The 25,462-nt window shown below is 36.0% G+C and overlaps 1 protein-coding gene across 5 annotated transcripts in view; it reads right to left on the bottom strand.

Annotated features, from left to right (window-relative positions):
- arhgap44b (Rho GTPase activating protein 44b) overlaps positions 1 to 25,462 on the bottom strand; it is a 50,791-nt gene that overhangs the window by 20,202 nt on the left and 5,127 nt on the right. For 2 of the 5 annotated variants that reach the window (XM_048171030.1, XM_048171033.1), the window contains exon 1: positions 359 to 753. The exons of 1 other annotated variant lie outside the window; for it this stretch is intronic. In XM_048171030.1, coding sequence (XP_048026987.1) covers positions 359 to 420 — 62 coding nt within the window. In that variant the 5' untranslated portion in view covers positions 421 to 753. Of the gene's footprint in view, positions 1 to 358; positions 759 to 25,462 lie in introns of those variants that run through there. 2 more of the 5 variants (XM_048171034.1, XM_048171032.1) reach the window with 2 other exon arrangements.

Here is a 25,462-nt window from a genome sequence, read left to right as displayed (position 1 = left end):
CAGAGAGCGAAAGAGGAAGGAGCTGAGACACACAATCAAGTTTTTAATCACATGACCGAAATGATAACAGCTGAAGTCTTTCTCTCTAGTTCACGTCAGGTCAAGTTAGTAACTGTGGGTTAATCGCACTAAAACAACCTGCTTGGATCCACATGATTCAAATTAAACGAGTGAATTGTATACCTATTTTTAGGACCACATTCACACATCTTTCACATCTTCAAAAAGCAAAACACCCTGAGCTAAACTCGAGTTGAAGACACACACACCGCAGATCAAACACACACAATACAGATCAAATGCACTGATCATGTGACAGAACGGCACAGAAATAAATCAATAATATCAAACATCTTACTCTGGAGGAGCTTTCCGCTTACGTCTGGTGGAGATGTGAAGCTTTCTCTTCCACAGAGCCATGATGAGTACAGACTGACAGACGACGGGTTAGAGGAAACCGAGACAGGTCAGGAATGAGACCCGACCGGCAGGTACGACAGCTAATGTAAACTCACTGTTTCCCTTTCACACACACTTCAAAATTCAACTATTTACTCATGGAGCTGCTTTGAGATCCCCATATCTATGGGACTGAACTATATACAAAATGAAGATTTTAAAAGGAAAGGAAGGATCTGGAAGGATATTAAGATATCTTGATACTGCAAAGTGCAAAGTGACCCACATTTGAAAATGTGTACCAATTTACTCATGGAGCCGCATTAAGATCTCCATATCTCTGGAATTGAAACATCGAGGGGCTTTAAAATGAAGACACCAAAGAGAAAGTTTGTTAAAGGTGCCCTAGAATAAAAATATGAATTTACCTCGGCATAGTTAAATAACAAGAGTTCAGTACATGGAAAAGACATACATTGAGTTTCAAACCCCATTGTTTCCTCCTTCTTATGTAAATCTCATTTGTTTAAAAGACTTCCGGAAAACACTCGGATCTCAACATAACACCGGCTGTTACGTAACAGTCGGGATCATTAATATGTATGACCCCAATATTTGCATATGCCAGCTCATGTTCAAGGCATTACACAAGGGCAGCCAGTATTAACGTCTGGATCTGTGCACAGCTGAATCATCAGACTAGGTAAGCAAGCAAGAACAACAGCGAAAAATGGCAGATGGAGCAATAATAACTGACATGATCCATGATATCATGATATTTTTACTGATATTTGTAAATTGTCTTTATAAATGTTTCATTAGCATGTTGCTAATGTACTGTTAAATGTGGTTAAAGTTACCATCATTTCTTACTGTATTCACGGAGACGAGAGTCGTCGCTATTTTCATTATTAAACACTTGCAGTCTGTATAATTCATAAACACAACTTCATTCTTTATAAATCTCTCCAACAGTGTAGCATTAGCCGTTAGCACAGCCTCAAACTCATTCAGAATCAAATATAAACATCAAAATAAATACTTTACTCACATAATTCGAAGCATGCATACAGCATGCATGACGAACATCTTGTAAAGATCCATTTGAGGGTTATATTAGCTGTGTGAACTTTGTAAATGCACTGTAATATAGTTGAGAGCTCGTGTGGCAGGGAGCAGGCGAATTAAAGGGGCGGCGCTGCCAAAATCAGTGTATAGTTAATGATGCCCCAAAATAGGCAGTTAAAAAAAATAATTAAAAAAAATCTATGGGGTATTTTGAGCTGAAACTTCACAGACACATTCAGGGGACGCCTTAGACTTATATTACATCTTGTGAAAAAGCATTCTTGGGCACCTTTAACAACCAGAATCTAAAAGGATATTAAGATATCTTTAATACTTCTCGAGTTACAGACATGCAAACTTGAGGCAAAAAACACACAAGAAGTGCTTTTTGCCATTTTTGAACTGTCGCCGTTGGGATATAATGAAACAAAGATTGATAAAGTCAACAGATTTTACTAATAGAACTACCAATCTCTGTGTAGAAATAAAATAATGATGCTGACAACTTTATAAAGTTATTTTTACACCCCTCTAATCTGGCTCCACATCCAAATTGTCACTTAAATATACACGTAAATATACATCTGTGACATTTAATATCTGGGCTTTCATCACTATTTATGTTGGTCTTTCTCCAAAAATATCTAAATATATTGAAGACGTGGTTGATTATGATTTCACTTTTTAACTTTAGTTAGTGTGTAATGTTGCTGTTTGATCATAAACAACATCTGCAAAGTCACGACGCTCAAAGTTCAATGCAAAGGAGATATTTTCTTTTACAGAAATCGCTTTTAAGGGACTACAACAAGCTTCTTCCCAGGTTTGTGACATCACAAACCCTAAAATTTACATAAACCCCGCCCCTGAGAACACTCAACAAAGGGGGCGGGGCCATGTTGGGCTGCTTTAGAGAAGAGGAAGAGTTGTTGTAGTAGAGTGTTGTTGACATGGCGTCATTTTACGCCGGACTGCTTCACAAACGAGGGTCAATTCAACACAAAAGATGAACATGACGGCACATGCTAGTGGATGAGTTGAATCAACTCCACAGCAACTACATCAATTTATCCACTAACCATTCAGAAACGTCTAAAAGTTGTAACTTCTTCCTGAGTCTCTCCATCAGTGTCGACTCCGGTTTGAACAATGTAAGGCTGAACACCGTTACTGACAATCCTCATTTTGGCTGCGTGAGATTCTCCAGCTTTGTTGTTGTTGAGCTGTTAAAGCTCCGCCCTCTTCTGGAAAGAGGAGCTCATTTGCTTTTAAAGGGACACACACAAAATGGCGTGTTTTTGCTCACACCCAAATAGGGGCAAATTTGACAAGCTATAATAAATGATTTTTTGAGCTGAAACTTCACAGACACATTCTGGAGAAACTTATATTACATCCTGAGAAATGGGCATTATAGGTCCTCTAACAAAATCAAAAATTTGAGCCTGGGATGTTTCCAAAATTTGGTTGATTTGACACAGAATGACCCTCCTGTGATCAAAGCTGAATTTCCAGCATCATTACTCTTCAGTCCTCAGTGTCACATGATCCTTCAGAAATCATTCTAATATGATGATTTTCTGCTCAAGAAACATTTATGATTATTATCAGTGTCGAAAACTGTTCATATTTTTGTGAAAAATGTGATACATTTTATTTTTCAGTGTTCTTTGATGAACTGAAAGTTCTTAAGAACAGCATTTATTTGAAATAGAATCTTTTGTAACATTATAAATGTCTTTACTATCACTTTTGAGCAATTTATTGTGTCCTTAATGAATAAAAGTTTTAAGTCTGATAAAATATTTATATTTATGTGTGTGTATGATATTGTCCCACAGAGGTCATCAGCTCCCTCAAGCTGAAATGACACATCATGTTCTATATTCCTCCTGTAGGTGGCGCACTGATGTCTACCAGTAACTGAGTGACAATGAATGAATGAATGAATAAACAAGTGGAAGTGTGAGAACAGCAATGAACAATCTTCACATCAGCAGCTGATACTGAGATATATATATATATATATATATATATATATATATATATATATATATATATATATATACAGTACAGTCCAAAAGTTTGGAACCACTAAGATTTTTAATGTTTTTAAAAGAAGTTTCGTCTGCTCACCAAGGCTACATTTATTTAATTAAAAATACAGTAAAAAACAGTAATATTGTGAAATATTATTACAATTTAAAATAACTGTGTACTATTTAAATATATTTGACAAAGTAATTTATTCCTGTGATCAAAGCTGAATTTTCAGCATCGTTACTCCAGTCTTCAGTGTCACATGATCCTTCAGAAATCATTCTAATATGCTGATCTGCTGCTCAATAAACATTTATGATTATTTTCAATGTTGAAAACAGTTGTGTACTTTTTTTTTCAGGATTCCTTGATGAATAGAAAGTTCAAAAGAACAGCATTTATCTGAAATACAAAGCTTCTGTAGCATTATACACTACCGTTCAAAAGTTTGGGGTCAGTAAGAATTTTTATTTTTATTTTTTTGAAAAGAAATTAAAGAAATGAATACTTTTATTCAGCAAGGATGCATTAAATCAATCAAAAGTGGCAGTAAAGACATTTATAATGTTATAAAAGATTAGATTTCAGATAAACACTGTTCTTTTGAACTTTCTATTCATCAAATAATCCTGAAAAAAAATATTGTACACAAATATTTTGTACAATTGTACACATTAAATGTTTCTTGAGCAGCAGATCAGCATATTAGAATGATTTCTGAAGGATCATGTGACACTGAAGACTGGAGTAATGATGCTGAAAATTCAGCTTTGCATCACAGGAATAAATTACTTTGTGAAATATATTCAAATAGAAAACAGTTATTTTAAATTGTAATAATATTTCAAAATATTACTGTTTTTTACTGTATTTTTAATTAAATAAATGTAGCCTTGGTGAGCAGATGAAACTTCTTTTAAAAACATTAAAAATCTTAGTGCTTCCAAACTTTTGGACTGTACTGTGTATATATATATATATATATATATATATATATATATATATATAAATTTATATTTTGTTCAAGTCTATTAATTCTAAGTCAGTGCCTGAAATCTACAGGAAATCTGCCTGTTCAGAAGAGAGTTCTGGGTAGTTTTGACTTGTTAAGGGTTTTTAATCCATTTTGGCCTTCACCTCGACTAGTCTGACAATCCAGAGAGTGTGTTCTCTTGGATAACACACACACACACACACACACACACACACACACACACACACACACACACACACACACAGGTTTACTTAGCTATTTTAATGGAAAGTAGCAGACAATTGAATTGTTTTGACAGGGTTTTTCCGATAGTCCTGCAGTTGCAGCGCACTACCGTCACACAGAAGCACATGCTGTGTTTAAAGTGTGTCAGGATCCTTCTGACAATACAAACAACTGTGTGTTCACCTCATGGACAGGAAAGACGAGTTCCTGAAACACACACATAATACAGAATACACACAAGATTAATTACAGAAAACACACACACGGGTTTCCATGTTTTATGGGAATTTCCATAGACACAATGATTTTTAAACGGTTTAATCTGGATATTCTCTTCCCTAACCCACAGAAAACTGCATTTCGAAGCTGTTTTCCTCATATAGGGACCAAAAAATGTCCACAATGTAGGGAATACCTGAACCACACACACACACACACACACACACACACACACACACACACACATCAGTAATCCAGGCAGCCTTGAACAGCTCTATAAGATCTAAATCTCTTTTCTCTCAGTGTCTGAAACGCTTCAATCAAGGATTCGGTCTCTTTAAACCCCGCCTTTCTGAGAGCTGCTCTGCTCTGATTGGTCAGATGGTCCAGTCTCTTGTGATTGGTCAGAAACCAAATGCTCATTAGTGTATCTGAATTTCAGCACTTGATACACAGTGATACGAATCGTAACGATGGTGTCGGCATCTATGAAAATAAAAATTGGTTGCGTTATTTGATTATATATTTTCATACATATAAGAAACTATAAAAAATGCAAAATTACAACATACAGGATACTTTTTCATGTAATATTTTATAAAAATAATATAGTCTACATTAGGGCTGAGTATTGACACAATTTTCACGATTCGATTACTATTCACATGCATTTGATTGCGATTTCAATTTGATTAAATTAACTTATTTATATACAAACACTTAAATTACACTCAATGATGTTTTCATTATGAATAAAGTTTAGAATTACATAATCATATTTCTACTCCAATTCGTTTTTTTTAAACATAAACATTTAAATCGCGGCTGTCATAACTGATTTATTCAAACATGCATTAAATATTGAAGCACATGATAATGAATATGTAACGGTGCATAGCTATATTTATCAGAATGTTGCTTTCTAGAGTCACTTTTCTAGCTGACTAATGAGTTTATGGTCACTGAATATGTTTTTCTGAGGTAAATGTGACGTCACGTGACATTGAAGCTGTTTTATTGAGTCTTTCCGAGGTTGAAACACTGATTGAGCGATTACACGAGACATGATACGGATTTCAGTAAGTTGTACTGTATATTTTAACATACCTTCAGATGTTCATGCATGTTTATTTCGCTGTAACTGGTATTAAAGCGGAGGAGAGGATGATCACATGCTTCTCTTTAACTGAGGCGCTAAAGCGATCTGTCACGCCACATTAAACAGCGCCAAAACGCTATTTATTTTTTGAATCTCATAATAAGATGGACGTCATTTGAAATCTGAGACTTTGCTTCATATCAAAAGTAACAAAGATTATTGCGATTTATTGGATGGGAGGAGCTACATATTCTGCTCATTCATCAACTGAAAACAGACTAGACTAATCGATTCTTGGGATTTAAAAATCAATATTGGTTCGTAAAAATGAGAATTGATTAAAATCGAGAAATCAATATTTTTACCCAGCCCTAGTCTACAACCATTAGAAATAACTCTCTATTCTACACACACACACACACACACACACACACACACACACACACACTCAGCTATTGCACAGACTTCTGTTGTTTGTATATACAGTACAGCTAGTCACCGCCGTCCATGATAATAAACAAACACGTAATAAACATCATCATAAACTACAACACATTTCTTGTAGAGCAGAACTGGACCTTGTAGAGGTCATTTTACTGATTATGAAAATGAGTTCACATTTATGGTCCTCCAGCCATAAAATGTTCCAGCACCGGAAGCTCAAAGACGAAACACACGTTAGCTAGAAACCAAACAGAGCAGGATAATCAATGCTGTGACGCTGATGTTTGTTCTGCTGTCATTTACAACATTGCCCTAACTTTTCCAGATGTTCATGAGTAATGGAAAGGATTTTAAAAATAATTTTATGGAGTAGTCTAGTCAACTAGATATTTTAGAGCAGAGTATGAACTATATGATTTTATTAATTTTCATGACTTTTCCTGGCCTGGAAATCACAGTCTTTCTACAACTTTTGACTAATAAATTTCCAAACTGAAAATAAATAAATAATAATAAAAAAACACTGCATGAGATTTGTGTCTTACTGCACTTGAAGAGCTTTCCATGTTTTAGGTATAAACAAGCTAAAAACAATTAAAGGTGCAGTGAGTGATTTCTGAGAATCGTTGTTGAACACTGTTGATATCTGAAATCAACCCAAACAGACACACCCCTCCCTTCATTGATCCGCCCCCAAAATACACAAACACACAATGCAAGAGTGGATGTCTCTTTACCATAACTGAAACAAAGCAAAATAATGCTTCACAAAAATAAACCAAAGATTACAAATGATCGACAAGGAAGAACAAAAAAGAACATTGAACATTCCTCTTTTTCTCTTTTGTAATGTCTCTCAGCCATCTCTCTTTCTAGTGTTTCTTCAAATCTCCCTCTTGCTCACTCTCCCCTCCCCCATCATGAGTGGACACACCCCCTATTTCTGATTGGCTCACTCTCCCCTCCCCCATCATGAGTGGACACACCCCCTATTTCTGATTGGCTCACTCTCTCTCCTCCCCCATCATGAGTGGACACACCCCTATTTCTGATTGGCTCACTCTCTCTCTCCTCCCCCATCATGAGTGGACACACCCCCTATTTCTGATTGGCTCACTCTCCCCTCCCCCATCATGAGTGGACACACCCCTATTTCTGATTGGCTCACTCTCTCTCCTCCCCCATCATGAGTGGACACACCCCTATTTCTGACTGGCTCACTCTCTCCTTCCCCATCATGAGTGGACACACCCCTATTTCTGATTGGCTCACTCTCTCTCCTCCCCCATCTCACTCTCTCTCTCTCTCCCCCATCATGAGTGGACACACCCCCTATTTCTGATTGGCTCACTCTCTCCTCCCCCATCATGAGTGGACACACCCCCTATTTCTGATTGGCTCACTCTCTCCTCCCCCATCATGAGTGGACACACCCCCTATTTCTGATTGGCTCACTCTCTCTCCTCCCCCATCATGAGTGGACACACCCCTATTTCTGATTGGCTCACTCTCTCTCTCCTCCCCCATCATGAGTGGACACACCCCCTATTTCTGATTGGCTCACTCTCTCTCCTCCCCCATCATGAGTGGACACACCCCCTATTTCTGACTGGCTCACTCTCTCTCCTCCCCCATCATGAGTGGACACACCCCCTATTTCTGATTGGCTCACTCTCTCCTTCCCCCATCATGAGTGGACACACCCCCTATTTCTGATTGGCTCACTCTCTCTCCTTCCCCATCATGAGTGGACACACCCCCTATTTCTGATTGGCTCACTCTCTCTCCTCCCCCATCATGAGTGGACACACCCCCTATTTCTGACTGGCTCACTCTCTCTCCTCCCCCATCATGAGTGGACACACCCCCTATTTCTGACTGGCTCACTCTCTCCTTCCCCATCATGAGTGGACACACCCCCTATTTCTGATTGGCTCACTCTCTCTCCTTCCCCATCATGAGTGGACACACCCCCTATTTCTGACTGGCTCACTCTCTCTCCTTCCCCCATCATGAGTGGACACACCCCCTATTTCTGATTGGCTCACTCTCTCTCCTCCCCCATCATGAGTGGACACACCCCCTATTTCTGACTGGCTCACTCTCTCCTTCCCCATCATGAGTGGACACACCCCCTATTTCTGACTGGCTCACTCTCTCTCCTCCCCATCATGAGTGTACACACCCCCTACTGCTGATTGGCCTCATGTGTGTTGTGGTGCTCAGTCCGATCCACTTTCAACAGTGTTTTTTTTTTTTTTTAGAAATCACTTACTGCACCTTTAAAGTGGTCACGACTTGGATTTTTTAATTAATTTAATATGTTCCTTGAGGTTTTTTGCACAAAAAAAACATATACGCGGAAAAACAATTATGTCAACCTTCATTCTGTCCTCTGTCTGAAACAGTTTGTAAGGCATGGCTCCTGTAAACAGACACTGTTCTGATTGGCTAACGTCATTGCATAGGAAACATATTCACTATTGCACAGGAGTCATTGTTCTAAAAACATTTTCCATTTAAAACCAACAATTTCCGACTTTTCAATGTGGCATTATTCTGCATCAGATGTGATTTTGTCTTTTTACAGCTGGGTGGAGTAAAGAAACAAAACCCCACGGGATGAGGTACATGTCAAACAACGATTAACCAGCAGCATGAGGTTACCACGCTATTTCCATCAATCCACACAGAGGTTTGTGTTTGACAGTGAATTACGTAAAGTGATTTCTTATGCGTGTAATCTGATTAAAGGTGAAGCTCACCTGCTAACTGTGTGTGTGTGTGTGTGTGTGTGTGTGTGTGTGTGTGTGTGTGTTCTCCCACAGTGAGCACTCATGAAAGGCAGGTGTGGTTCTCATTAGCACACAAACACACCGTCAGAACTGAGATCTCAGTGTCTCTGATTCACACTGAAACACACACACACACACCATGATGTACTTTGATAAAGTCAATTCTCATGAAATCAGTCACGAGCAGCACTGAGTCAAATGACGTTTCGCATTACAGCATCCGGAGAATGACACATTTGTATGGAGAGAAAGAACACACCCATTCCCTTGAGACACACACACACACACACACACACACACACACACACACACACACACACAGAAAGAGAAGTAAAACAGAGAGATATTTATAGTTCAAAGTCTGCGTTCACACATCATTTACTGAGACATTCAAGATTCATATTCAAGTATCATATTCATATAAAACTCAGCTGATTAACACATTCTTACAATGACAGACGGATAGATTCACTGGAGACTTGACCTTTCAGGCCTAATGAAGTCGTCTGCTCACTGTGTGTATCTGTAAGTGTGTGTGTGAGGTGTGTGTGTGTGTGTGTGTGAGGTTGAAGTAAGCGCCGATCCGCTCTCAGTACCGTGTGTTCAACTCCAGCAGGAGAACATGTGCGTCTGTTCCGCTCCACAGACACAAACACACGGACCGACGGAGAGAGAGAGGAAACACATGCTGATGGGAACCTGCCAAACCCCGAACGCAACATTTGTGCACCCACACACAGCTAACTGTCCATGCTGCGAGACATCACACACACACACACACACACACAGAAAACTGATCAATTGGTCTGAATCTGAAAGGAAAAATAGAAAGGAAGAGCCGAGGCAACGAAAGCCTTCAGGAAAGGGAGGAGAGGAAGAGTCTGGAGGAGTAAAAATCAGATTACCCGAGAAACTCACTTAACAAACTGGGTCACATATCTCAGTTACTAGAATAATAACCAGAGGAAATATTGCTTTACACTGACAGAGAGACGGAGACGCTCGGATGGACGGACGTCACAGGAACTAATGGCTCCTCAGAGACGCTCGGCATCACATCTGAAGAAACCGGATGTTTATCATATTATCACATAACAGTCTGGCAGCAGATGTGAGGCTCGTTTAATGTGTTTAGTTGGTTATTTCAGTCTCACAGGAGATCATTAATGTAACTGACAAATAATAATGTCTGAGATTATCATAAAAACTTAATTTTTTTCTTCCATAAAAATTACAGATGCACCGATATGAAAATGTTGACCGATACCGATAACCGATAATTCTTTATATTTGAAAGCCGATAACCGATATATTGGCCAATAAATCTAAATCAAAATAATTTTATGTAATTTTTGAGAGCCTGAATACAAAAACTCAAGTTTCACCATTAAAATCCATGACCAAAACACACAATTATGATGTTCTTATTATATTTCAATCATATTTCAAGCAATTCATAACCATCATGGCAGACAGTGTGCATCTGAAGTGTCTCAGCTCAAGGAAATAATCCATTATTTATCGGCTTTAAAATATCTGACAAAATTTCTTATTGTGCCGATAATGATAACATTAAAATGAACATATATTGGCCGATACCGATAACCGATAATTCTTTATATTCGAAAGCCGATAACCGATATATTGGCCAATAAATCTAAATCAAAATTTTTATGTAATTTTTGAGAGCCTGAATACAAAAACTCAAGTTTCACCATTAAAATCCATGACCAAAACACACAATTATAATGTTCTTATTATATTTCAATCATATTTCAAGCAATTCATAACCATCATGGCAGACAGTGTGCATCTGAAGTGTCTCAGCTCAAGGAAATAATCCATTATTTATTGGCTTTAAAATATCGGACAAAATTTCTTATTGTGCCGATAATGATAACATTAAAAATGAACATATATCGGCTGATACCGATAACCGATAATTCTTTATATTTGAAAGCCGATAACCGATATATTGGCCGATAAATCTAAATCAAATTTTTTATATAATTTTTGAGAGCCTGAATACAAAAACTAAAGTTTCACCATTAAAATCCATGACCAAAACACACAATTATAATGTTCTTATTATATTTCAATGATTTCAATCATATTTCAAGCAATTCAAAACCATCATGGCAGACAGTGCGCATCTGAAGTGTCTCAGCTCAAGGAAATAATCCATTATTTATCGGTTTTAAAATATCGGACAAAATTTCTTATTGTGCCGATAATGATAACATTAAAATGAACATATATCAGCCGATACCGATAACCGATAATTCTTTATATTTGAAAACCGATAACCGATATATTGGCTGATAAATCTAAATTCAAATTTTTATATAATTCGATTACAAAAACAAAAGTGTCGCCTTTACAAGCCATTATTTATCAGCTTTAATATATCGCCCAAAATTTCTTATTGGCCCAATAACGCTAACATTAAAAATGAACATATAACGGCCGATACCGATATGGTAGCCGATATATCGTGCATCCCTAATAAAATCATTAAAAAATTGTGGCTTAAATCTTAGTATTCATACTGGCTTCAAACATTTTCATATCATATTGTACAACTATCCTACAAGTTTTGCTTTAATTTCACAACAATAGTTAGCAAACATTTGTTAAATATATTATTTATACCTTGAATAAACGTTTTAATAATCTTGAACATGTTTTTTTTTTTATATTTGACAAGCTGAACTAACCTTCCATGACATAAAAAAAGCTTAAAAAAGCCAAATTATCTGACATTTTCAAGAAAGCAATAATTACTGTAATTGACATTGACAAATAAGGATGTTTGTGATGATCATAAAAAGTTTATTTTTCATAAAATCAAAAAAGATGTGTCAAGATACTTGAAATGTAATGTTAGTATTTATATTGCTTTCAAACATTTTCATGCAACGATGTACAAATATCATGCAAAGTTTTATTTACTTTCACAATAATCATCCGGGAAAAATTATTAAATATATAATTTACACTCTGAAAGTCTTATTCATTTTTGTTTTTCAAATTTGAAAACTTGCAGTGTCATAAATCCTTCCATGTCATAAAAAGTCAAAAATAAATAAATAATTGAATTAAATTAAAAAGAAATCAATCATTAGTGTAATTGACAATGACAAATAATGGTTTGAAATTTTCATAAAACTCTAAAAAAAATTTCATATAAATCATGTAAGCTTGTTCCAAGTTACTTAAAAAGTATATATATAAATATATATATATATATATATATATATATATATATATATATATATAAAAAAAAATCTGAAAAATATTATATTTGAAAATATCTTTAAAAAATCTTAGTTATATAATACTATATAATTTAATAAATTAATATTATATTATTTTAATTCATATTAAAACCATTAAGGAATATATTCCTTGATAAATAGAAAGTTCAAAAGAACAGCATTTATCTGAAATACAAAGCTTCTGTAGCATTATACACTACCGTTCAAAACGTTTGGGGTCAGTAAGAATTTTTATTTTTATTTTTTTGAAAAGAAATTAAAGAAATGAATACTTTTATTCAGCAAGGATGCATTAAATCAATCAAAAGTGGCAGTAAAGACATTTATAATGTTACAAAAGATTAGATTTCAGATAAACACTGTTCTTTTGAACTTTCTATTCATCAAATAATCCTGAAAAAAAATATTGTACACAAATATTTTGTACAATTGTACACATTAAATGTTTCTTGAGCAGCAGATCAGCATATTAGAATGATTTCTGAAGGATCATGTGACACTGAAGACTGGAGTAACGATGCTGAAAATTACAGCTTTGATCACAGGAATAAATTACTTTGTGAAATATATTCAAATAGAAAACAGTTATTTTAAATTGTAATAATATTTCACAATATTACTGTTTTTACTGTATTTTTAATTAAATAAATGTAGCCTTGGTGAGCAGACGAAACTTCTTTTAAAAACATTAAAAATCTTAGTGGTTCCAAACTTTTGGACTGTACTGTATATATATATATATATATATATAAATGCATTTTCATTAATTCATTTATCCACAACTGAATAATTATGACATAAATTAAAGGTCTCCTTTCAAAGTGTAAATTCACTGAGTTTCACAACTGACCTCTTCAACACACTGTGATTCTGTGAGCTATGAAAAGTGGGGAAAATATGATCAAAAACAACTCATGCTCTTTGTCAGACTCTGATATGCACGTCAGAAAATCAGAAGAAATCTTCAAAGAGGAGCGCGAGCGAGAGCGTTCGTTCTGAATGAAGATCTCAGAGGCTGTTTCATCTGCTGCTGGAGTTTTCTGTCTGTGTCTGTCGACGAGGGTTCAGCAAGAGTCCGTCGGCTAAATAAAGCTCTCCGATATCTGTGTGCGACTTAAACAGGATTCTCACACTCACGTTACCTGTCTGCAGAGTCACACCTGTTCTCTCAGAGGACGCCGGCAGGTGTGTGTAATCTAGCCCACACCCTTCACAATACACCGCTTATGATGCACCTGCGCTCTCACACACACCTGCGCTATTCTGACACCAGGACAGTTTTCACAGGCTTTGCCATTTAACCTGCTGCAACCGATCTGCAACTGGACATGAAATCCATCAACGGAGCACCAAAAAATCAAGATAGACAGTTAACAGGCCAGTGCATCATTGCGAAAGTTTAAATAGGATGTGCAAACATCCGAAGCGCGCCCAGACAGCGTGCGAATGCTGAATTAAAGGATTAGTTCACTTTCAAATCAAATTTTCCTGATAATTTACTCTCCTCCATGTCATCCAAGATGTTCATGTCTTTCTTTCTTCAGTTGAAAAGAAATGAAGGTTTTTGATGAAAACATTCCAGGATTTTTCTCCATATAGTGGACTTCAATGGGCACCAAACGGTTGAAGGTCAAAATTACAGTTTCACTTTAAACGATACCAGATGAGGAATAAGAGTCTTATCTAGAGAAACCATCAGTCATTTTCTACAAAAATACAACTGTATATGCTTTATAAACACAAATGATCGCCTTGCATGTGCTATTCTTCAAAAAGCTTACGCCGTATGTCCTACACCTTCCCTATTCTACTTACGGAAAAAACGAAACTGGCATCGCGTTCGTTACGTAAGTTGAATAGGGAAGGCGTGACAGATCGCTTTAGCGCCTCAGTTAAAGAGAAGCATGTGATCATCCTCTCCTCCGCTTTAATACCAGTTACAGCGAAATAAACATGCATGAACATCTGAAGGTATGTTAAAATATACAGTACAACTTACTGAAATCCGTATCATGTCTCGTGTAATCGCTCAATCAGTGTTTCAACCTCGGAAAGACTCAATAAAACAGCTTTAATGTCACATTTACCTCAGAAAAACATATTCAGTGACCATAAACTCATTAGTCAGCTAGAAAAGTGACTCTAGAAAGCAGCGTTCTGATAAATATAGCTATGCACCGTTACATATTCATTATCATGTGCTTCAATATTTAATGCATGTTTGAATAAATCAGCTGCGATTTAAATGTTTATATTTATAAAGAAAACGAATTGGGGTATAAATATGATTATGTAATTCTAAACTTTATTTATAATAAAAACATCATTGAGTGTAATTTAAGTGTTTGTATATAAATAAGTTAATTTAACCTTCAGTATTATTATAGTAGCACCAGCTGACTCTCATGTGTCGTTTACAGCATTAGTTGATTTTTTTCCTCTAGAAAATTTGCCATGTGCTGAAACTGAAATACTACATCCAAAATAATCGATATCGAATCGCAATCGAAGCATGTGAAAATTGTGTCAATACCCAGAATACCCTATTAGGAAGGTGCTCATAATGTTATGCCTGTATATTTGAATATCTGGATCACTGTTAGTACCAGTGTAGAATAACTAATGAGACGTGTATGTCATTAAAGTCTCATTTTCTGCCCTTCACAGTAATAACGCTGGTTCCCTCCTTTAATATCACTGAGCATGAGTGATTCGTCTCTCTCTCGCTCCTCTGAAGTCGTGTTTTCCCCCTCCGGATACAGACCCGCTGCTGGATTCATCTTTATCAATCTGTGTCTCCCGTCATGGCATCTTCACGAAACCCTGATGCAAACCTTCCCTCTGATCCTCCTCCATTTCATCTCAGTCATACGCCACTCTGTGATTGTTTGTTTGATGCTCGATATGGCAAAAAAAATCATAATCACGATTATTTTGGTCAATATTGAGATCACAGTTATTTAACACAATTACTTAATGACACAAATAGAAAAATAAATTTTAAAAAATTATAAATGAAAATAATCGTCCTTCACTGAACGACTCTCACACATTACAGCCGCTCCGCCCGTTAAACGATACGCTGCCGTGTCTCTTCAGTCCCTGCTGACTGCTAATGCTAGCGCCCGCTGCAGCGTTAATGCAGTTAGACGAGACACGGGGATGGAAAGTGGAACATCACGACTCATTTGCACCGCATGAAGTTCAGAAGAATGAAGAGATGAGAAAGAAAAGTGAGAGAGCTGCTAAAACAGACAGTATTTTAAGGCATCATAGACAGCTCCTGACGTTTCAAAATGTGAGGAATGACATTATGCTGCGAGATTGTATGCATAATCTCAGTCTTCATCTGCTGTGACATGTTTAATGTTTTTGAGTTTTTATGCTCACCAAGGCTGCATTTATTTGATCAAAAATACAGTAAAATGTGAAATATTTTTACAATTTAAAATATCTGTTTTCTATGTGAATATATAGTAAAGTGTAATTTATTCCTGTGATCAAAGCTGAATTTTCAGCATCATTACTCCAGTCTTCAGTATCACATGATCCTTCAGAAATCATTCTAATATGATGATTTGATGTTTAAGAAACATTTATGATTATTATCAATGTTGAAAACAGTTCATATTTTTGTGGAAACTGTGATACATTTTATTTTTTAGGATTCTTTGAAGAATAGAAAGTTCAAAAGAAGAGTATTTATTTGAAATAGATTTTTTTTACCATTATAAATGTCTTTTCTGACACTTTTGATCAATGTAATGCAGGGCCTGAAACTAACTTTTTGCCACACCTGCCAAATTAACCAGCCATAAATATTTTTTTTACCAGCCATTAAACTGTTTTTGCAAAAACAGACAACATTTTAGATATCAGAGAAAATTCACAATTTTCCATTCCAATTTCGACACCACATCTATATATATAAATTATATAAATCACAACTATATATAAATCTAAAACATTATTAAAGACAATTACAGTAGTTTTCAGGTGGAGACACTGAATAAAGTAACCAAATGCAAAATAACATAGATTAATCCTTATTAAAGTTATTCAATCAAGAGCAGTGAGTGATTTTTGTCTTTGTCTTTTGTAGTTTAACATTAAAAAAACAGAGATCAGCAGGAATATTAGGCTGCTGTCACTTTAAGAGCTAATGCACGGATCCAATATACTGATACTGTACACATGCGTTGTCTTTCTCGACTGTTTACGTTCACTCCAGCCATAACCAACTATGTTTACTTTGATACTCGCCGATACTGGCATTTATTGACATAATTTTCTATGCATTCAAGCGCAAGAAGATGTAAAACAGCTCATTTCAGTATTTGCGTGCTGTCTGAGACGCGGCTTTCTGGGTGCACACACTAAACTTCTCATACAGCGCACGAGTAACGAATTGAGTTACCTTTTGCATATTCTTGTGCTTAAATATTTAAATTGGCTTAAAGCTTAAACTTTTGTGACAATGCAATGATGCATATGAAGAGTTTGGTTCCAAAACGCGATAAACGGCATTTTTTTCCCGCCAAAATCAGTATTGTATTTGGTCGGTATTGAAAAATAATTTATTAATTTTGCTCAAAATGCGATATCCGTCGTGTTATTCTGTAATGTTTTCTCCCTTTCTTTCCAAAACGCGACAAACGTTAGTCTCCTTTCTCTGCAGAACGCGATATATCCGCTCTCAACCAATCACAGCGCACCATTCCACACACTGTAAACATTGAAGGCTTTTTTAAAAAGCGGTTTTTAATACCAATGTACTCTGCAAATGTGTTTATTTAACCGTGTGGTGGCGCCTGATACTCTTTAATCGATAATGACAAATAATTTATAACATTAACAAGATGACCCGTTGAATTCATTTTGGGAGCGAATGTCTGTGAAATGCCTGTATATAAGATAAATATTGGCAACGTTTAGACTCTGTCATATATGTGAATCAACTTACTTTGTTGTGTATTTTCAATTTGAAAAATAACTTTTTTATTGATGGATTAATTGCATTTTGCAAAAAAAAAAACGTGTCATGGATTTATTGCATTTTTTATTGCAAAAATAATACGTTTTTATAATAAACTTTTTAAAATCAAAATGTAGATTTGAATTTTTTATGTTTTTATAACCAAAAGATGCTATGCGAAAGTTTGAAACAGAAAATAGTGGTTTTCATCTTGCCACTTTCTTGGTAAAGAAAACACCTTTTTACTCAAATTAATCAAAATAGAGTTATAGCATTTTGGAACCAAATCTTCATATACACGCCAACGCCAATTTTTACTCGCATTTGGCGCTTGGCGAGTGTTAATAATGTAATGCATCCTTGCTGAATAAAAGTATTAATTTCTTTAAAAAAATCTTGCTGACGCCAAACGTTTTAAACGGTAGTGTACCTTTTAAAACTAATATTTTTGTGCTTGTTTATTTGCTTATCAATTAATCAACCTACAGTATTATCAGAGATCCTGTCAAAAGAGTAAAATAGATGTTCAGAGTAAAACAGAACAGTTCAATATTTCCAGTGCATTACAAGTACAGTTACGTTTCACCTCAAACTCGCTCTGACGGCATGTTTTTATGTGATCACAGTGTGTGTGTGTTGCATTCTGGGTGTGGTGTGTATTTGCTGCCATGCGTCTATGAACTGCTAAGTAACACTAGACGAGTGTGTGCGTGTAACTGAACACCAGATCAGCACACGTATGACCTCTGATCCCTCAACATACATGATGACAACACATCCACCGGATCATTCATCTTCCAAACACACACACTGATGCTTTCTGTCTTTCGTTAAAGGAACAGCCTAAAATGTCATCATGTCACATGACCAGTGCACTAAATTCCAAGTCTAATGAAGTCAGAACTGAATTCTGATTCATAAGTGATTCACGAACAAATCATTCTGTGAACCTGTTTAATTGGTTCATTCGTGATTCACAGCAAATCTCAAGTTAGGAGCCCAACGGAGGAAAAGATTAACACATAAATTTTGGTCTTTTTTCATGCAAAGCATCTTCAGATGACTTTGAATATAATAAATGATTCATACAGACTGCTGTTATGATGATATATTATAATATTTTTGTGGTGCACAAAACTCATTAAATCATATGATGCTTCGCTTTGAACAGACAAAAAGTCAATTAATTCTGATTCATGAACAAATGATTTAGTTTGTGAATCTGATCAAATGGTTGAAAAAGTCCAAATTCAGTCACTGATTCAGTTGTTAATCTTTCTGATTCAATAACTGATTCATCTTCAGATAAATGATTCATTCACAAAATTTCAAGTCGTCTTAAGTCACATGATGGTTCGTAAAATGAACAAACAAAAAGTGATTGAGCTAAATTTAGGTTCACTTTGATTAATGAACAAATCATTCGTTCAACCTGATGAACTGATTCTTTGAAAAGAACATTTCAGTCACAGATTTTGGAGTTCAACTCACTGACTCAATGATCCATTCATAGCAAAATCTCAAGATAGCAACCAGATTAACTGCAAATAATGAGTTTATTTGCATCCATCCTTCATGAAAAGCATCTTCAGATGACTTGAATATAGTAAACAAAGTCATACGGACTGCAGTTTTGATATTTTTATGTGCACAAAACTCCACTGACTCAATGATCCGTTCATAACAAATAAATGAATAAAGACTTTAAAGCATAAATTTGAGTCTAAAGCATCTTTAAATCTAGTGCATCAGTCATACAGACTGATGTTAATCATATTTTTATGGTGTTTATGGAGCTTAACGGATGAAATATCACTGCATGGGAAAGCGCTGCGTGAGATCCTTCAGACAAACTCTCCTTTTGTGTCGTTTGGAAGAAAGAAAGCTTGAATACATGATGACAAAACGATTCTTGTGCATCTCATTCACCCATCGGCTTGGCTTTGGCCGATGCACTCACGCTCCTGAAGGTTAATTGGGTTTGCAGAGACATGACTGATCTGAGTTCAGCTTTTCAGAGTCTGTATTCTCACAGACACACGATAGCAGGAGGAGATCAATGTCACATCCACCCACGACATTATCTGTTAATGTCACAGTCGTGAAAGCCATACGTGGAATATGATGAAAGCATACTTAGGTCAGTGCGGTTTGCGGTAATTAGCGTCATTAAAACACAAACAAACAAACACAGAGCTCGGCTAATGACTCACAGGGTAATTAGAGGTCAGACAGAACTGTAATAATATAATAATGATGTTTATTTACTGCGAGGTGTTTAAATTTCTCCCCAAAGGGATCGAACGCGACTCCAAAAGAGCCAGAGACACATTAACGAACCCAAAACTCGTTTGATTGCATTTATTATGTGATTCTGCTGACTTGATTAACTTGATCTCTGCTGTATGCTGCTATTAATATAACATCCACTTTCCAGCAGGTTTGTCTGCTTCGCTTTTGTCCTCAAGCTTCTTTGTGAGAGTCAAGTGATGTTTCTTCAGAACACAAACACACGCCTCGCTGGGTGTGGCTGCTGATAGGCTTATGGACTGATTTAAACGCCTCTGATTGGCCGCTGCATTCATGTGCTCAACACACACAGTCTGTGAACGGTTAAGATACTAAACCTCTGCAAAATATCATATAGAAAATAAAAAATGTTGATGCAATGGGAGTAACAATGTAATCGACACACGCCTCGTGATTAGTGTGCATGTGGGCGATTAATCAAATTTTATTTGCAATTATGAATGTTGCTAATACTTATGAAATAATTAATTGAGAAATAATTATTTATTTATTTATTTAAAGGTGTGTTATATAAATATATATATATATAAAATGTATTGATTAATATATATAAATCAATTAATATATATAATTTTATTGATTTATCTTTTTGTGGGTCAATGACGTGACGGGTCATTTTTTTAATAATAAAAAAACAAAGATATGACATCCAAAGTATGTAAGGTAGTACAACTAGATCTCTTTTACTGAATCCAAAAGGTTTTAACTATATTTTGCTTCATATAAAGGTATTTTAAAGGTTTTGAAGTGTCAAAAGGTCATTCGGTTTAACCGTCCAACACAGCCAATAAATTGTGAATTAAAATATCTTAAAATGTAATAAATGTATGTATTTTTTTATTCTGGCATGATTTTATAACATCATATATCAAAATGGTGTTAAAATTATGTGTTGAAGTCATTGCTTTGTTATGAGAAACAATGTCCGGAAAAATGAATTTCATTGATGTCATTCGGAGTAACTGATATAAAGGGACCATTATGGATCAAGTCATGTGGTCAGTATCATGTGACAGGATATGACATCATTCAGACACCTGCAAAGGACCACATGGTCGTGAAGCAAAGTAACTAACTCTCTCTTAACTATATGGAAAATTCATGTTTTCACTTGATCATACGCATGTCCCGAAACATCAGGTCATTCGGTGCAACCGCTATAAAACATGGAAAATGTTGTAATATTTTAAAAACTTGTACTAAATATAAAAATGTTTGATTGTCCTTTTGCTAGCTAGCTAGATATCAGCCTGTTAGCATTGTTTGAAAATGTCGTCATTCGGTATAACCAAAAGTGTCATTCGGTAAAACCGAAATTTTGGTTAAACTGAATGACTTTTTTGGTGACAAATTTCATCCATCTTGTAAAAAATGACAAAAGCAGTGTTAATTGATTATAAAAACCACATAATCTCATTGTAACAGTTAATAAAACTTCAAAATCAATTATATCTCCATTATGTTTTTTTACACTTTTAAAAACCTTATACATCAGTGACCCATTTGTTTTTGTGATTCAGATGAATTATACTTCAGGAAATCTGACATTAAATTAAAAAAAAAAAAGCTCAATAAATGTATGATGTTTACAAAGTCAAAGAATAATCGTGCACGTAAATAAAAATAAATATAAATAATCGTGATTCCAATATTGGCCAAAATTTTTGTCATAATCGAGCAGCCCTAATATTTTATAGCTCAATTCTGTAATTGTTCTTAAGTTGGCTTGAAAAAGCCAACTTACTGAAATGCTTCTTAAACTTATTATTATTATTATTATTCTGAGACTAGCAACCGCATAGCAACGCCTTAGCAACCACCCCGAGTACCCTAGCAACCGCATAGCAACACCTTAGCAACCACCCGAGTACCCTAGCAACCGCATAGCAACGCCTTAGCAACCACCCCGAGTACCCTAGCAACCGTATAACAACGCCTTAGCAACCACCCAGAGTACCCTAGCAACCACATAGCAACGCCTTAGCAACCACCCCGAGTACCCTAGCAACCGCATAGCAACGCCTTAGCAACCACCCCGAGGACACTAGCAACCGCATAGCAATACCCTAGCAACTACACAGAATACCCTAGCAACCACATAGCAACACCTTAGCAACCACCTCGAGTACCCTAGCAACCACATAGCAACAGCCTAGCAACCACCCTAGGTACCTTAGCATCCGCATAGTAAAATCCTAGCAACCACCTTTTGTACCTTGACTATCTATCTATCTATCTATCTATCTATCTATCTATCTATCTATCTATCTATCTATCTATCTATCAAAACTACTAAACTAAAACTTAAATTTTCAAACTGAAAACTTTCAAACTGAAAACTTTTAAAACTACTTCAAACTTTCTGGACCAACTTAAAGTTTGTTTCGACCATAGACTGTAAAAAAATATGGACGTAGTGTCCGTGACGTCACCCATAGAGTTCTGAACAGCAGTTTTGAAGCGAAAATGAGGCCGCGGCCATCTTAGCTGCGCGTCACCGCACGTCACTCCCGGATAACTGAAAATGGGCAAAGAGGCGGGGAGGTGGTTTGAGCTGATGTGACTGGTTGCTGAAACCTCGCCCGCCTCGCTCAACGTGACCATGTTAGCAAGCAAAGGAGCTATCTATCTATCTTAGATACAATCTAAAATATTAATGAAGACAAGTTTTCATCAGAACGTTCTAAAGGTTTACTGTCAATCTACGGTGTTTCTTTAAGATTGATGCTCCAACACCAGTAGTGTTGGGTGTGCAAATAACAACATGGAAAATCAAATGGGACTTCATACCTTTATAATGAAATAGAGATCGCGAGATGAATCCAATCTGTGGCACTTGGGTAAAATATGAGTGTCCATTGCAAAAAAACATTTCACATTTCTTCTGAATGATCTGCTCTCTGTCATCGTTCTTCAAGAAAAGGATGCAATCTGAGCAGCCTTTATGTTGTAAAACTGTATACGATCGTATCTAACAAAATGTGCCTGTGTCCAAAGTATATTTTTTTCAAAATAGTGCAGCAGTTTTAGTTATAATATCCAAGCAGTGCTGTCAGAGTTGTATATCCTCCTGGTATTGTCATTGTAGTAAATCTCACAATCAAAACTTTCAGCCAATGCCACGATCCAACAACGTGTGTTCTGTGTCTCTTCCGCATGCGAGCACATCTACACAAACACGCATCAGTCTCGAATATTATGCAACAAGCCATATTTTATAATTGTATAAAATAATCGAGAAAAAAAGCACAAAAACGGCTGAGATGCCAAATTCAGCGGCAGCTGAGGTAACATGACGGCTCACAGACAGCAGCGCAATCTACCTGTCACTCAAGTGACCACGTCGTTAATTATGCAGAACTTTAAGGCTTAATATAATTTAAACGGATAAGTTATAAAAAAATTCACCCCCCTCAGAGTTGTCATGAAGGGCAAAAATAGCAGTATAGACCAAAACCACAATTTGAACCAACTTGTAAACATGTTTTTTTCTGCTATAAACTTGGCCAATTTAACATGGGACTCTATGAGATTATGCTCTCTTTTGGAGCCTGTCCCTAGCGGCCAGTCAATGAATCGCAGTTTAAGTTACTTCCGTATTGGCTTCACAAGAGAAAGGGGGAGGTTGCCGCTTGGTTTCGACGAACTTTTTTATCTAGTTTTATGTTGTATTCTTCTTAAATTAATTTCATCTTAATAATTTTAAAGTGCTTTGAGATGCAACTTTTAAAAGTGCTATAGAAAATAAAGTTTATTATTATGCACATATGAACTGATTTTGACACTCAAGTCCAGACTGTCCCGATGTTCCGTACGGCCCGTCGCTCTCGGTCACCCAGCGTGCTCTAATTCCTGCACAGACCTAATGCTTGATTTGCTCCTGCAAACATTTCACAAATCTCCAGTCCAGAGATGTCTAACACCGCTCAGAGATGTGAAGCGGTCACATATTTGTTGCCACGTAACAAGTTGCAGCCAAAAACGCAAGTTGCATGCAATTCGACACAGAAATTTCATCTCATTAATTCTCATTCATGTCCTTGACAACAGCACACAAGAGTGCAATAAACAGCAAAATGGAGGTCTCTCATCTGTATAGTGATTTATGTTCATTTGCTTGTCTCAAAAATGTGTTTCTGCCTGTATGTTGTACCTTATAATCGCTTTCATTCTTAACTAGTGTTGTCAGAAGCAAAAAAAAAAATTAAAAATTGAAATGTTAAAAAATGTGACGCTTTGAGCAACGTTGAGCAATGAGCATATTCCTAAATACCTCTGATTGGCCACTGTGTTTACGCACTCAACATATATGTCTGTGATTGGCTACAATGATCAACGCACGGGAGCATTTGAAAGCAGGCGTCTATCAGCGGACCAGTCCACTGCTATGGAAGGCCAGAAGGTTCAAAAACACGTGAATTTTAACACGCATTTCACACTTATTTAACATATCAGTGCTTCCCACAGGTTTGAAATATACTTGCGGTGGTAGCCGGGTGAAAAATCCTCCTATTACCCACGGCACAAAAATGGTCTACTACATGTGACAAACAAATAATGTGATTTTTAACAGTATTTTTATTTATTGAAATTAATTTTAATTACATAGCATACTATTACATCTAATTACATACTATTATTGTGCATTGTAAATTATGCAAAATTACAGCATTTAAATGGTTCTCCCTTTCCTATGTTCTCCTTGCTGTCATATAGTGTCTCTCTCAGCGAATGGGACACAGTAAAATTTATATAATGAATAATATACGTCAAATAATGTTCTTAGTGTTTTCTTTCTGTGGGGGAGACTACAATAATTTACTATGAATTAAATGGAAATCAAATTAAATACAATTTATTGTGTAACCAAAATACCAATAATGCCCAAAAGAAAAAGAAAAAAACTTAGCGTGTGACTTTTAAGTCCGAAATACACCGGGACTCTTATTTTGAAATGTCTGTACTGTTGCAGGCTGATCCTTCAGATTCTTACAACCGTACAAAACATTTTATATAAAGGCCAAAAAAGTCGACATTGTAATAATTCATCAACTTGAGTTCATTAGCAATCGCTTGGCATAAATCTGCGCTTTTCGTTGATTGAGAATCACTTTGAAGCAGTCTGAATATTATTTTCACAAGGAGGCGCTGTTGCGTGTTCTACACGCTCGTGCAACAGCGCCTCCTTGTGAAAATAATATCACATATATATAACCTCTATATATATACAGTATAACCTCTTTAAAAATAATAAGAGCAAAAATGTGTCTCCAAATATACTTGGGCGGCCGTTATTATACCTGGGCGGCCCGCCCAAGTAAAGTCTATGTGTGGGAAGCACTGCATGTTTTTCACGCATTAAAAACATGTATTTAGCACGTAAAATACGTGTATTTTATGCTATGATAACGTTAAAATTCACAATGCATAAAATATGCATATTTCACACGTATTTCACGCGTTGTTTACGCATTAACAACGTGCTGATGTTTCACATGCAAACACAAGTATTTAGTGCATGAAATATGTGTATTTTGCGTTATGTTCACGTGTTAAAATTCATGTTTTTGAACCCTTTAGCCTTCCATACGCTGATTGTCATTAATGTCTATGGCT

This window comes from Megalobrama amblycephala, linkage group LG20 (assembly GCF_018812025.1).
Source record: "Megalobrama amblycephala isolate DHTTF-2021 linkage group LG20, ASM1881202v1, whole genome shotgun sequence".
Taxonomy (NCBI): Eukaryota; Metazoa; Chordata; class Actinopteri; order Cypriniformes; family Xenocyprididae; genus Megalobrama; species Megalobrama amblycephala.
The sequence above is the reverse complement of the archived record's forward strand: the minus strand, read 5'-3'. Positions and strand labels throughout refer to the sequence as shown.